This window comes from Calliopsis andreniformis, chromosome 9 (genome assembly GCF_051401765.1).
Source record: "Calliopsis andreniformis isolate RMS-2024a chromosome 9, iyCalAndr_principal, whole genome shotgun sequence".
Lineage (NCBI taxonomy): Eukaryota > Metazoa > Arthropoda > Insecta > Hymenoptera > Andrenidae > Calliopsis > Calliopsis andreniformis.
The window spans coordinates 12168048-12181308 of record NC_135070.1 but is presented as its reverse complement, the minus strand read 5'-3'; the positions used below and the strand labels follow the sequence as shown (position 1 = coordinate 12181308).

At 31.4% G+C, this 13261-nt stretch overlaps 3 protein-coding genes across 5 annotated transcripts; 2 read left to right on the top strand and 1 right to left on the bottom strand.

Moving 5' to 3' along the window:
* Positions 1-359: 359 nt before the first annotated feature.
* Bug (thioredoxin domain-containing protein bug) lies at positions 360-1791 on the bottom strand. Its single transcript, XM_076385549.1, has 5 exons — positions 1742-1791; positions 1543-1609; positions 1252-1466; positions 946-1172; positions 360-868 (listed from the first exon to the last, which is right to left on the bottom strand). The coding sequence occupies exons 2-5, from the start codon at positions 1586-1588 to the stop codon at positions 514-516; spliced, it is 843 nt and encodes a 280-aa protein (XP_076241664.1). The 5' UTR covers positions 1589-1609; positions 1742-1791; the 3' UTR covers positions 360-513.
* A 354-nt stretch (positions 1792-2145) lies between these two features.
* Positions 2146-5957, top strand: LOC143183811 (uncharacterized). Of its 3 annotated transcripts, none has more exons than XM_076385547.1 (5): positions 2146-2401; positions 2475-2714; positions 4162-4351; positions 4497-4880; positions 4974-5957. In XM_076385547.1, the coding sequence occupies exons 3-5, from the start codon at positions 4325-4327 to the stop codon at positions 5730-5732; spliced, it is 1170 nt and encodes a 389-aa protein (XP_076241662.1). In that variant the 5' UTR covers positions 2146-2401; positions 2475-2714; positions 4162-4324; the 3' UTR covers positions 5733-5957. The 3 variants fall into 3 exon arrangements, with proteins under 3 accessions (XP_076241662.1, XP_076241660.1, XP_076241661.1); XM_076385545.1 differs by having other exon boundaries at positions 4112-4351; XM_076385546.1 differs by having other exon boundaries at positions 2146-2714; positions 4112-4351.
* A 641-nt stretch (positions 5958-6598) lies between these two features.
* Positions 6599-13089, top strand: Rcd1 (Reduction in Cnn dots 1). Its single transcript, XM_076385508.1, has 8 exons — positions 6599-7066; positions 7225-7601; positions 7676-8261; positions 8344-8625; positions 8696-9388; positions 9462-9828; positions 9923-10114; positions 11776-13089. Exons 2-8 carry the CDS (start codon positions 7348-7350, stop codon positions 12912-12914), a joined length of 3513 nt encoding a protein of 1170 aa, XP_076241623.1. The 5' UTR covers positions 6599-7066; positions 7225-7347; the 3' UTR covers positions 12915-13089.
* The last annotated feature ends 172 nt before the right edge of the window (positions 13090-13261 follow it).

The following is a 13261-nucleotide window of genomic DNA, read 5'->3' as shown; positions in this document are numbered from 1 at the left end:
ATTATATTCATGTTTCATTCATTGCCAAATTTATCATTTTATATTACAGTATTTTTTTCGTATTTTGATCCTGTTCTATGCCTCAAAACATAGGCATTACTGTCTCCATTATTATGGAATTACAAATTTAAATTTCTTATGAGCATTTACTGGCAAATATTTGAAAACACGAAATGGATGTCACTAGTTATACGTTAAGTGTAGTTAGAGCTACTATCCGAATCCAAATCAAACAAGTATCTGGCTCCTTAAGATTCAGATATCTATAGATCAAGTATTAGTAAAAACTCTAATTAAAGACACACGAAATAATAAAAATCGGTCAAGGGAAAAATATTAATGAAGCAAGACATTTGTCAAACAGTTATATTACTTGTTTATGATGGCATATTTACATTATCTTAATTAACGATTACCACAAATATTATCACGCAATTCAATAATCTTCTAATACCATTCGTATTTTATATTATACTCTTGTGCACAGAGCATTGAATAGTTTTTTTCAACATTTCAATCAGCATGCTCGTGTTGCGCGTTACTTTCACGCCAGGTGTTTTGAACTAATTCTACAAACTGCTGCCACCATCTGCTTTGTGATGTGAAATATAGAGCACATGCGGCAATAAAAGCCCAAGAAAGAACTAGACAGTAATCTGTTTCATTAGAAGGTGTGCTGAAAACAGGACCAGCAAAATCCAGGGATGTAACATACAATGATCCATTTGGCTGTAGATTAGTCATTTGTGTTATAAATTTTGCAAAATATTCCAATGTGTAGACAGTATAATTAAATTTTGCCACTGGTTTTCCATTGTGAACTAGCATCAGTGTAGGAACACCAACAATTCCATACTGAGCGTTGATGCTGTAAAAGTGATGAATTTACAAGTTATGTATAAATCATTGTAATATTTCATTTTACAACTTATGTAAGAGCATTACTTTTGGTATTTTATAGCATTGATTGCTACTGCTTTAATATGTGGGAAAGAACGTGGTAGTGCATTAAAATGTGGAGCAGCCTGACTACTGAATATACACCATCTTGCATAAAACAGAACTATTACACAGGTTCCAGGCTGCAATCTACCTTCTTTATCATTTCTGCTTCTATTTGATGGTCCAGGTTCTAAGATTAACAACTTCATTAACCTGGTAGCATTGACAATCTGCAAAAAAATTGTAAATTTATATTATCATTCTTGCATATTTTAACAGAAGAAACAGTTGGATTTTTTAGAATCTTACTTCTACTGGTCCATAAACCTTATCTGTTAAACAATTAACTTTAGTCACATTGGATGTAGAATTATTTATTATCATAAGTGATTCAATTGTTTTATTCTCTTCTTCATTTTTCACCTCTTCTGGTTCAGGATCAGGCTCATGATCCGAAGTCTTAAAAGGAATAGCTTGTGTGACCTCACATTTATCCATTCGCCCAAAGACACTGATCATTTGAACTAAATGAATGAAAAAAATTACAGTTCAGTGACTGTTACTTAAGAATTTCTTTAAGGAATAGCTTTGATATCTTACCTAAAATTATAATAAATAAACAGATATTCCCCTTAGAAGTGTGCATCTTATGTGGATAACCTGAAAACTGTGTGTACGTTTTTGTCAAGAATTTAGAAGCAAATGCATTAAATTCATAAATATCAACGCATAATATTTAGCGAACAGCCATTGTCACAACATTATTCATGTATAATACCCATGATAGATAAATTCGTACATTATTTTCATTTCCATTCTCGATTACGGCTTTATAGTGATAATCGATTGTGCCATGGTCACATTAATCGAGTATCGCATAGTTCGTAAATCGATTTATTCTTTTGCGCAATTTCATTTCATATACTTAAAATTTTACTGTGTGCTTCAAATAAATCCATATTTTGTTTAGTTTTGCATTGCATATTATAAACAACAAATCAGGAAACTTCAAATGATTACTTTTGTTTTACTTAAAAGTTAATTAAACTTAATAAGTAACATTGAGTTTATTCGATTTTTGTTTTCAAGTAGCGCAACCAATTCCAAATATTCAAAATTTCGAATATTCTTCTACCCTAATTTTCATTTTTCTGTTTTTATAAACTTTTTAAGTTCTATACTTTAAAAAGTAGGTTTTCAAATAGTCGTAAGTATACCGACAAAATTTTATCGATCAAATTTGTATCTTTATATCCTGCTTCTATTTATCATGTACTGCATATCCTGTTTCAGATATAATGCACAATGATATTGTGCAACAGGACGATTAATAACTTTCAGTTATCGTTTGTTCGTCGTAGGTGACAGATTTCTTTTGCTACGATTTTCACCTTTCAGTGTCCTGAATTTGTCAACTCTGTTTTTCTACGTTATTTATCCGTTTTTAAATTATAACAAGGTATTAAAGAATTCTTATCCCTTTAGGGATCACGATATTGTTACCACCGATCTATTTGTAAATTACGAAACAGTTAATTCATAACGAGAATCTCACGCGATGCTGCGATCAAGCTCGCCACTCTCGAGCGTGTTCTATACGTCGCCGGAAGAAGAAGGAAAGGAAAAGACTTTTAGTAGAAGTCACTGCGCGTATCCATCCACTTTCATTGTTATCCGATCCTTCGAAGGTGCACGCTGAGTACTCTGTTCTCCTTTCTTGATCAACACCTTTTCACCTTTTAAGGACAACTTAATTACATTTTGAACCTCCAGTGAGTACCTAAATTTTTTAATGAATACTTTTCGCTTCTACTTACGCGCTGTACATACCATTGTCTTGCATTCATAATGATCAAAGTATGTATATACTCTTTTTATTATTACTTTAAAGTGTACAGAAACTTATCTTTTTTGTTTTAATTAATAAGAAGATTCTACTCTCATATTAATATAACTAGGAGAAAAGAATAAAGTTTAGTATACTTTTATGCGTATTTAAAATATCTTAAATAATACGTTGACAAGGTTCCAAAGTACGTCCCGTTAATCTTTAAAAACTTAGAAAAAAATAGCTATATCAGAAGTAAAACTAAAGTCGGGAATACAAGTACTACTTAGTTGAAAATTAATTTCTCCTTTAATTATATTTCTAGTAAGCAATTACAATTCATTCAATTTCTGAATCTTATATAATTAAATATTGTTTTTCTCGTATCTTTGATTATTGAAAGAATCTCTTACTCTGATAATCAACGAACCGCGAAAAACATTGTTACAATCGAAATTATCTCTCGCATCAGCGACTCGCCACATAATTAGCATACAAAAATACATTCTCGCCAAGCTGACTTTTACTGACCTTACGACCGAGATTCATTCATTCTACGCGAACAATAAGATTTAAGATTTCGTGTATGTATGTATGAAGATACATACATATAGTCGTATGGAAAAAGTATGTAAGTTCATATGTACACTTCTATGATGTTAAGAGAAGTAGGATATAGATATTAGTTATCACTTCTTTCGTCTAAAAGGAATTACAAAACGCTTTCTTCAACAAGAAAAAAAAACTTTCTTTTACCAGCAGCGAACAATTATATAGACTTTTTATATGTAAACTTTTACAATTTAAAAAAATACTTAGATTTCGACAAAGTAAAAAAACTGCTCAGAATCCTTCAGAGTTATTGGTTTACTTCTCATCGTATTCGCCTTTAATTAGCGCTGGGAAATAAATCACGTTTCAATTTAAGCGATAAGTATTCCGGAGGATTAATAACAATAGATGAGTACAATAAAGAAACATAGTCTGGACTGAACAAGCCGAATTATACTTCCTGGTTTCACCCGATTGTCGCTGAAACAGACGGAAGGAAGACGTATTCATGCTCTGTTTCAGCGACTCGAATTCACTGAGTTTCTACAGGATATGCCTGCAGAGATATTTTAATGGCACCGACCACGCAAATGCACCTTCTTTGTTTTCCATCTATCCCAAGAATGTTATCGCGATCGTGTTTAAAATACCGATTTAAAAAATTTCATTCTTGCTTGGGAAAATTTTTAATGGTTTTTGATTTACGAAAACTCAACTGTAATTTCGTTAATTAAAAAATTCTATTTCAATTCATGAAATTCTCTTAACTAACTTTTATCATGAGTACAGGTAATGTCGGTATCCAAACTACCAGTGGTCTTTCTGTTCGTGTTTTTGAGAATAAGCATTGCTCTCACGAACATTGGAAATTGGGAAGCCTGTGGTGGAAGACTGGAACGTGCTTTGGATGCACTTCATAGAGATTCCAGTAGAAGAAACAGATTAGAGGAAGAGGAGGCGAGCACATCTTATCAGCAAGAACTCCATTCTGCACCACTTGAGATGTCAGTCTCGCGGATTGCTATTAAAGTAATATTTATTGCAAAAATGACATTAAAGTAATGGGAAGCTGGCATCCAGTTCTTCTGAAAGTAGACTCCAGTACAAAATCTAGCTGTAGTTAATTTATAGTTTTGTTGACTGCTTCCTTCTCTAATTCTTCTTTGTTTTACAGTTACCACAAGATGCCAGAGACACTGGTAACCCATGGGCTAGGGTAGAGAAGTGTATTTATGACCCTAACAACAATTCCCTTCAAACTCGAGTAATGTTTAATGATCTAACAGTATCTGGTATTATATCATTGACGCCACGAGACCATCAGCCTCCAATTCCAGCTGAGTCCTGTAGAATGACATTGAGACTGAGACGATCGGGCATTGATTTCTTGACAAATCCAATTGCTCGAGGCAGAGGGCAAATGCGCATTCGAACGGAATCTAGCTTCTTGGAACCGAGATTTGCGTCCATTTATGCTTATGGCTGCCATGTTAGGCGTTTAGATAAACAAATCAAGAGACAGGATAAGTGGCCCCCATTTTACACTCCTCATGAGGAGGTAACTGAAAAAGCTATTATTAAATAGGATTAAATAGGATTTACTCAGAGTGGCTTAGTATTATAGTCATTAAACAATCACTTCTTTTCACAGTTCACAGTATTGCCTTTGACATCTACTGACGATTATGAGGCAGCTGAACCACGTCAATTGGTCGGCGTTTCGAAAGAAGTGGATGTTGTCATTCCTAACGAAACTCGCCAGTCTCGTTTCCTAAATCCACCTATTACGAAATTGGGCATCTGGCGTAAAAACATTTGGCTCACCAAGGCATCACCTCGTGAAAGAAGAACCCTACTACCTCCAAAATCTACTTCTGATGTCCTCCAAATTCTCTCAAGCATACCCCACTTTCCAGGATCTTTCGAAAGTGATCAGGAAACCAGTCATCATTCTTTGAGAATCTCTAGATCGACAGAGACTATCACTCCTCAAGATTTCGCAAACGCGTTGACGAGCAAGCGAGACAAGACAAATAAAACTAGTGACTGTGTTGAACATCAAAATATCAGCAACTTGGATAACACCACAAAGAGTTTTTTGATGAATGCAACTAATAATGAACCAAAGTTCAACTTTAAACGAGAAAATAGCTATGAAATAAAGGAGAACAACACTCCTAGGGAACCTAGACAGTTATATGAAGATGAAAACTTAGACAATGTCTTTTCACTTGATTTAGAGAATGATAGTAGAAGCTGGCAGTCAAAAGAGCATATTGCCAGGGAAATGGAAGATGTATTCTTGCGAGGTGCTAGCCAGGCATTAACTAGATATATTGAAAGGCAGTTACATCCTGCTATCAAAGAGACATTGATGATTTCCATGGGATACACAATAAGTTATGGATGAAACCTATTTTTGAGTTCTACCATTAGTGAATTTTAAAGTGATTTTTTCTCATAGCACATTGTGTAGAAATACCTAGAGTATTAGAAATTGGAGTCACACTTTTGATACTGATGTCTAGTCTTATTTTGGGAATAGTAAAATTAGATGTATAAGAAATGATTAAAAAAACATTGTCAAAAGATAGAATAGTAAATTGTAGATATACTACTTGTGCAAATTTTTTAATTTTTGTACTGTGCAATCATAATAGTAAATCTATCTTCTAAACCTATTAATTGTGATAGTAAATAGATAAATACTTCGAATTACATTTTCTCTTTAGACTTCTTCTTGTGTATTAGTTTAATTATCAAAATAATTTGACAGTCTAACAAATAACAAATGTTAGATTTTGTATATTATGTGCATGTAATAAATACACAGTATTAATTTGTACTAAACAAATATATATCTATATATGTATGTATACTTTTATTGACTAATGCATTTTCTTACACTCATTTGCTCAGTAAAGAAATGAATAAAAGTTGCTACTTATATTTACTTGAAGCAAATGTTGAAAATGGTTTTCATCTGTTTTTGTAGAGTCTGTTTTCATCAATTGTTTAGTAGAGTACATATGTTGTGTAGTATACACATACACAATATTTTTACATAGATAAATATATACATGTTATTTGCCACATAACATTCAGAGTATTATGTAATAGAGTAGAGCAAAGTGAAGCAGTGAATCTTATTGAGAATCAGGCTTTAGCGTCGCGTTAAAAAATGAACGCTTACATCCTTTGAAATTCTTTTACATAAGAATGATAAGAATCAAATTAAAAGAACTATTTCATTTGATATTGTGAAACCAGAATCATTGCCATAATTTCTGAATATTCTTTAAGCAAGGATTAAAATTAAATGAAACTTCCTCGTCCACAATTGGACATATTTTGACCAGATGCATGAAAGGTGTCAGTGGATATCTTTTGTCGTTCTGAACGTCATTTGCATCATAAATTAGAATTTATATATCTACTTGCTTATGTGACTTTTTCTCAATTTCATTCTTCCTCATTTTATGCACTATTATGTTACATATCAAATAAGCTGATTTGTAGTGTCTACCTTTCAACAATAAGATATTTGTTTTGAAATCAATGCGTTACGACATAGGTACCTGTACTCTCACAACGTAAATCATGCGTATTTTCGAATCGTATTCTCTATATTCTGGATTATATCACAGTGTTTTCGATTCAGTGAAGTACCATTGTGTCTTATAATAAAGTAATGAACATTGTGATGTCATAACCAACAAATTACCACTCCAATGAATTGCAAAGGTTAGTTTTATAATGGAAGTAGAAGTGGTTTTATTCTTCATCTATTTTATCATTTGATTTTTCTTACATACATTTGTATGTAATTAGTTACTCAAACAATTATTTTTGCCTAATATTTAAAAAGGTAATAAACGTTAATTACATGTTATTATTTTCAGCGTACATTCGAGAATGAAAATAAAAGTCATGAAGGGGAAAGCTTGAACAATTATACCAGTATTTATTAAATGAATTAATTTCATTTATGGATATATTTTACATTGTATATATATAAAATAATAATGTTGACAACAATGTCAGCAATACCTTCTACATCGTTAAGTGGCTCTAGAGTAACAAGTCCTGTCAGTGATATGCTTGATGATAATCAAAATAGATTAACCACATATTTGCATCAGCTTGCTGGTTGCTATGAAATAAATGTTGATGTGGTTACAAAAGATCATTGTTATGCTCGTCCATGGAATTGGAAACCAGAAAATGTTTATGTAAAGCCAATAAAAAAACTATTTTTCCCCAAGAAAAATATACCAGTGTAAGGAACAATTTTAATAACATTCAAATATGATTATTAAATACAAAACAATATATTAACTTTTAATGTTTTAGGGAGCAATCTGCTCAGGATGAAGAAATTGATGTAGAAGAAGATGAGGGAGAGCAACTGGTCCCACCAGTAGATTTAACAAGAGCTCGACATCAAATGGATGAACTCCAAAGGTTAGCAACCTTTGCTCGACCAGATGGACCTGAAGATTGGGAAGAACAACTGGATAAAATATTATGGTCACCTGTTCAAAATCGAATATTTACCAAAGTTCTAAAAATATTAAATTCAGAAAGACTTGCAAGATTAGCTAGAACAAATAACCCTATAGAACCAGTGTATCGACGAACGTCGGTCGATACAGCTGCAAGAAGATTTCGAGAAACGTTGGCATCAGTTAGTTGGGATTGGAGGCTTGCACATTGGCTACATAGCCTACTGTTCGATCATCTTCCGCAAGAATATCTCGGAATTTATCTTGACATATTGCAGAGTTTAAGACTGAAAATTCCTCAACTCATTGATAAAATGATCGCCATTCATCCAAATATCAATGCGAAAACAGGTTCTATAACGTGGGAAACTCTTGGATCACTTCTTAAACGATCATGGGACCCAATTACTCCAAGCTTAAATAGCAATAGACTTGTAATTACACTTCATCATATAGTTTATTATCGTACATCAACATGCATACATATAATTATTATTGCTATTACCATTATTCTAGAAAAAATTACCAGGAAATCCAATCTTAATAATAGCTCCTTCTGGTGTTGGTTCTAATATCTCTTCTCGACAACACAAGTGGATTTCTCAGTTGGGAGCTCTAGGAATGGTTGTTACAGTTCACACACATTTAGGATTAACAGCCAATAGAATGACCATGATGGTATGCATTGATCAACTGGCTCAAGCTACAAGGACTAAAATACAAGATATTAGAAGCGATTGTCCTGGCCGACCAATAATACTTGTTGGTTTTAACACTGGTGCTGCTCTTGCATGTCAGGTATATACTTATTATTTGAGTATTTCTCGTGTAAGATAGAATTCGTAATAAAATATTTGAATATTTATAGGTAGCGCAAATGGAGCATGTGACTGCAGTTATTTGCCTTGGTTTTCCATTTTCTACGGTTGAAGGAAAAAGGGGTACACCAGATGATACATTGATGGATATCCGGTGTCCAGTTATGTTCGTTATAGGACAAAATGCGACACTTGTAAGAGCTGAAGATTTAGAAGAGCTCCGAGAAAAGATGTTAGTTGAAACAAGTTTAGTAGTTGTTGGAACAGCTGACGATAATTTAAGAATATCTACTGCTAAAAAGATAACAGAAGGTATTACGCAAAGTATGGTAGACAGATATATCTTGGATGAAATTGGAGATTTTGTTGGCAGTATTCTTTTACAACCACATCCATTACCGTTAAGATCAACATCATTATCAAATTATGAAAATAAGGGCAATCGAAAAGAACCTAGAAAACGAAGAAATTCAACAAGTAGTTCCGTTGAAAGTGAACCAAATTCTCCAACTATAAAAAAATCTCGGCCAAACACACCGATTTCTTTGACAGTATCTGTTGGTCAAAATACACCACCAATTACCATTTCCAAAGTAGGAACATTTAGTACACAATCAAATTCAGTCACAGTGAGCGGAACACATACAAGCCATACACAGACGATAAAACGTAAACCTCGAGTTATTAATAATCAGAAAACTCATTTTGTAGAACATTTAATAACATCTAGGATTTCTGGGCAGGTAAATTACTTATACTTAAAACTAGCAGTAATTTTATTGGAAAAAGGAAATACAAGAATATTTTTTATTTCAGCAAAGTGCAAGTTCAGATAGCGGTGGTATAACGTTAAATATTGGCTCTTTAGCAAGTTTGGCACCAATTGGTCCTATACGCTTAGCTCCAGCGTCAGCAGCAAATCAAACAGTATCTCCTGCACTTAAAAATACTCCTAAGTCTTCGGTCGCTACGACTAAAATATCTAAAATCGTACCAACGAATATACAGTTGCAAAATGTTTCAAAGATGAAAGCAATTGTATCGTCGAATAAAAATTTATCTAAAGTAATATCGAATAACTACAGGCACATTAACGTTCCAGACAAAAACAACGATACAAAATTAGTTAATGTTTTAACCACATCAGGAAGTCAAATTAGAGTTAATACTTCAGCTACTACAGGTAAACGTTACATTAAAGTATTACGCTGTAATATAATTTCCTCATGTTGATTTGTATTGCATAAAATATCTATTAATCTAAACTTTTTCCATAGCAATGCATACTAAGTCTACGATTGGTGCATCAAATGGAACCTTATCAAATATATTACAAAATGGGAAGAGTTCTCTGACACTTGCGTCCAATTCACCGTCTGCGCGTATATCAGCACCTTCCAGCATTCTGTTGACTCCAAACAATTCTGCTACGACTAGCATATCTTCAACGACATCAACAATATCAAAAGGTAGAATATTATTATCTAACCAAATATTAAGTAATTTACCCACGTCGTAGTCTTTTGTTTTCGGACTAATGTACACAACTTACGAGTATAAAGTTACAAAATTTTTAGTCTAAAAGAGTAACTATAAAATTAACATACACGTATGACTTCTGACGAATTTGACGGCTATCAAAGTCTTTGTATTATGTAAAGTTTTTTTTTTTTGTTACTTTAAACAAATGATACTTTTTTTTATATAAACCGTATTATGATTTCCTAAATTCGATAATAAATTTTATACATATGTATATAAAAATAATATGATTGTAATATATATATTTAAAATATATTTGATATATAAGTAACGCATATATAAAAAATGATAACAAGAACCAATTTTCATATTATGACCTAAAACACAAAATTGATAAAAGTTGAAACAAAATAAATTTCCATCGCTAGAATACGTTTATTAAATTAATGCAAGAAGAGGATATACATTTATCGCGTTAACAATTTAGGATCTAATGTTTTAAAAAATAGGGGTATTGAAAAATCGTTTATATTATCCATTATTTTTTATTTATTTGTCAATTTCCCATTTTTTATAACGATTTATTAATTTTTTTTAAATAATGGTATTCTGATTTAAATATATTGCATCACGTCACGGGGTATATGTATAATATGGAATATATCCATGTATATAAAATCACATGCATGCATAAAATGAACACCATTAGTATATGAGTATTATGTTATTTTTTTTACGTAAAGTATTTGTATGTATAATTAAAGGAATTAATTCTTTTTTTTTTCTTTTGTGTATATAAACTGTCATTTTAAATTTCTCCACTTTTATTTATTCTTAGTCTGTTATGTGCAAAGTAGAATCACTTAAAATAGATTAATGAGATTTGATAGATTTTAGTTATTTATAGTTTTACTTCTCCTAGTGCATTTATATATTTTCTCGATTTTTGTACATAGGACACATTTCTTTTTATACATTACTTTCTCCTTATATAAAAATATTAAAAGGATTTTGCTAATGCTAAGAGAATAAATACATGTAAATGTTTGTTTAGCATGTAATGTGACAAACAATTGCTCCAAGTATAGCACGTATTTATATTATTTTACGAGTTAATATAAATTTATATACTCAAAAATATCTGAAGTAATATGTTGTAAATATATTTCTACCATTTTTTATTTTGTATTAAATAAATATTTTTTCATGTAATTTGAATTTATTTGTTTCCTGACCTCAATCCTGTTCAACATTAACAATCTATGCAAAATGTTGCTAGTAAATTAGAGACACTAGGATTTTTATTTAATAACAATTGAATCGAGGCTTTTGTTTAGTTACATATCATGTTACTTCTAACTACTATTAGTATCATTCCAATTTTGCTCTCTGGTTAATAAAAGTAGGCGAAAAATTCTGTAAAATGATCATAATGATTTAATTATTATAACAAACTACATATACATCAGGAAATTTGATGAACACTGATCAAAACATTAAATAAATGTTTTAACATGTGTTTGATGTAAAACATATTCATATACAACTTTTAAATGTAAGTTTATAATTAAATGGTGTTCATAATAAATCAATTATTCATTAATTTATATTTTAAAAATTTGTTGAAGCATACCTACGTATTTTATAGTGATGGACGACATGGCAACAACTACCACTAGTTCTTCACATGCGATGCTCAGTTCTACTCATTCATTGGACGCGCTCAAGATGTCACAATTATCCCGCCAAGTAACAACCTGTAATAACAACGATAACTCTCATAATACATCGTGTGGGAATATAATTATGGTTGAAAGTTCTCTTAATGCCAAACCCGTTTATTCATCAGTGATAGTACCATTGAATAGCCACAATTCTGGAACTATTTTACCATTATCTAACAAATTAAAAGCTATTCACAATAAATCTACAAAGGCAGTGCCAAAAATTACGGTCAATGCATCTAATTTGCAAAGAATTCAAAAATCAAAGCCCCAGGCAATGCAGAAGAATTGTCTTGGAAGCGACATTAACGACGATTTAGGAAATATATTAGACATACCAATAATTTTTGCAAAAGACGATGATAATTTAAATTCTATTGAAAAAAATCCACCTTTGCCGCAAGTATCTGTACCTATGGACGTTCATGAAAAGAATACATCTAAATTAAATAGCAACACTAAAGTTGTTCTTATAAGTAACAAACAAGATAAGTTGCAACAGACAAGTAACAAATTTGTAACTCCTTCTACCCAAACAATTATATGTCCTAATATGGGTCTACAAAATTTAAATCATGTCATATTGCAAACAAGACCTCAAAACCCTACTATAACTAAAAGTAAAAGTGCAATCCCGATGCAAACTCGTGCAAATCAACCCACTATTAAGTACACTAAAATAATTCTAGCAAAGAGAAATTCTCAATTATCCCACCAAGAAGAAAAAAACGAACAAGTTATTGTAACAAAAACTGTTGACAAAACTAATAATACATCTAAATTAATGAATCTTGACAAGGATGAGCATAAATATGCACAGATCACGCCGAAACAGTTAACAAAAAACGAATATAAATTTACAGATGAAACATTAGAAATAGAAGATGCTATAAAAATGAATATTATAGAACGCAAATATATACCTGTACAACGAGTTGATTTGACATCACTGACAAAACAAGACAATGTAAAACAGACATCAACTGAAACAAAGTTAAATGTAAATGAAGAGAATAATTTGCAATGTACTAAAATTGAAGGTGCAATAAATTTACAAACCTAGAATATATTACTGTGACTGAAAGTGTATATCTGTATAAAAAATGAATAATGTAAATGTAATTAATCAAATAACTTTAATGATTACCAATTAGTATGTATAATTTTCTGAATCTGTAAAATTTTAAAACAAATTGAATAGAATACCAAAATAGAATTATTCTGTAAACAGTGATTAATGCAATGTTTTAATCAATAACAGATTTATCTTTGTTATTCACAGTTAGTAAAAAGAAAAAGAGATACTTTTAGACTTTGTAAAAAGAAGTTAACAACGAATGTATGTAAACAGATGTTTAAGCAAGAATTAATGCGGTATGAATGAATCTTTTTTATTGTAAACATATCTCA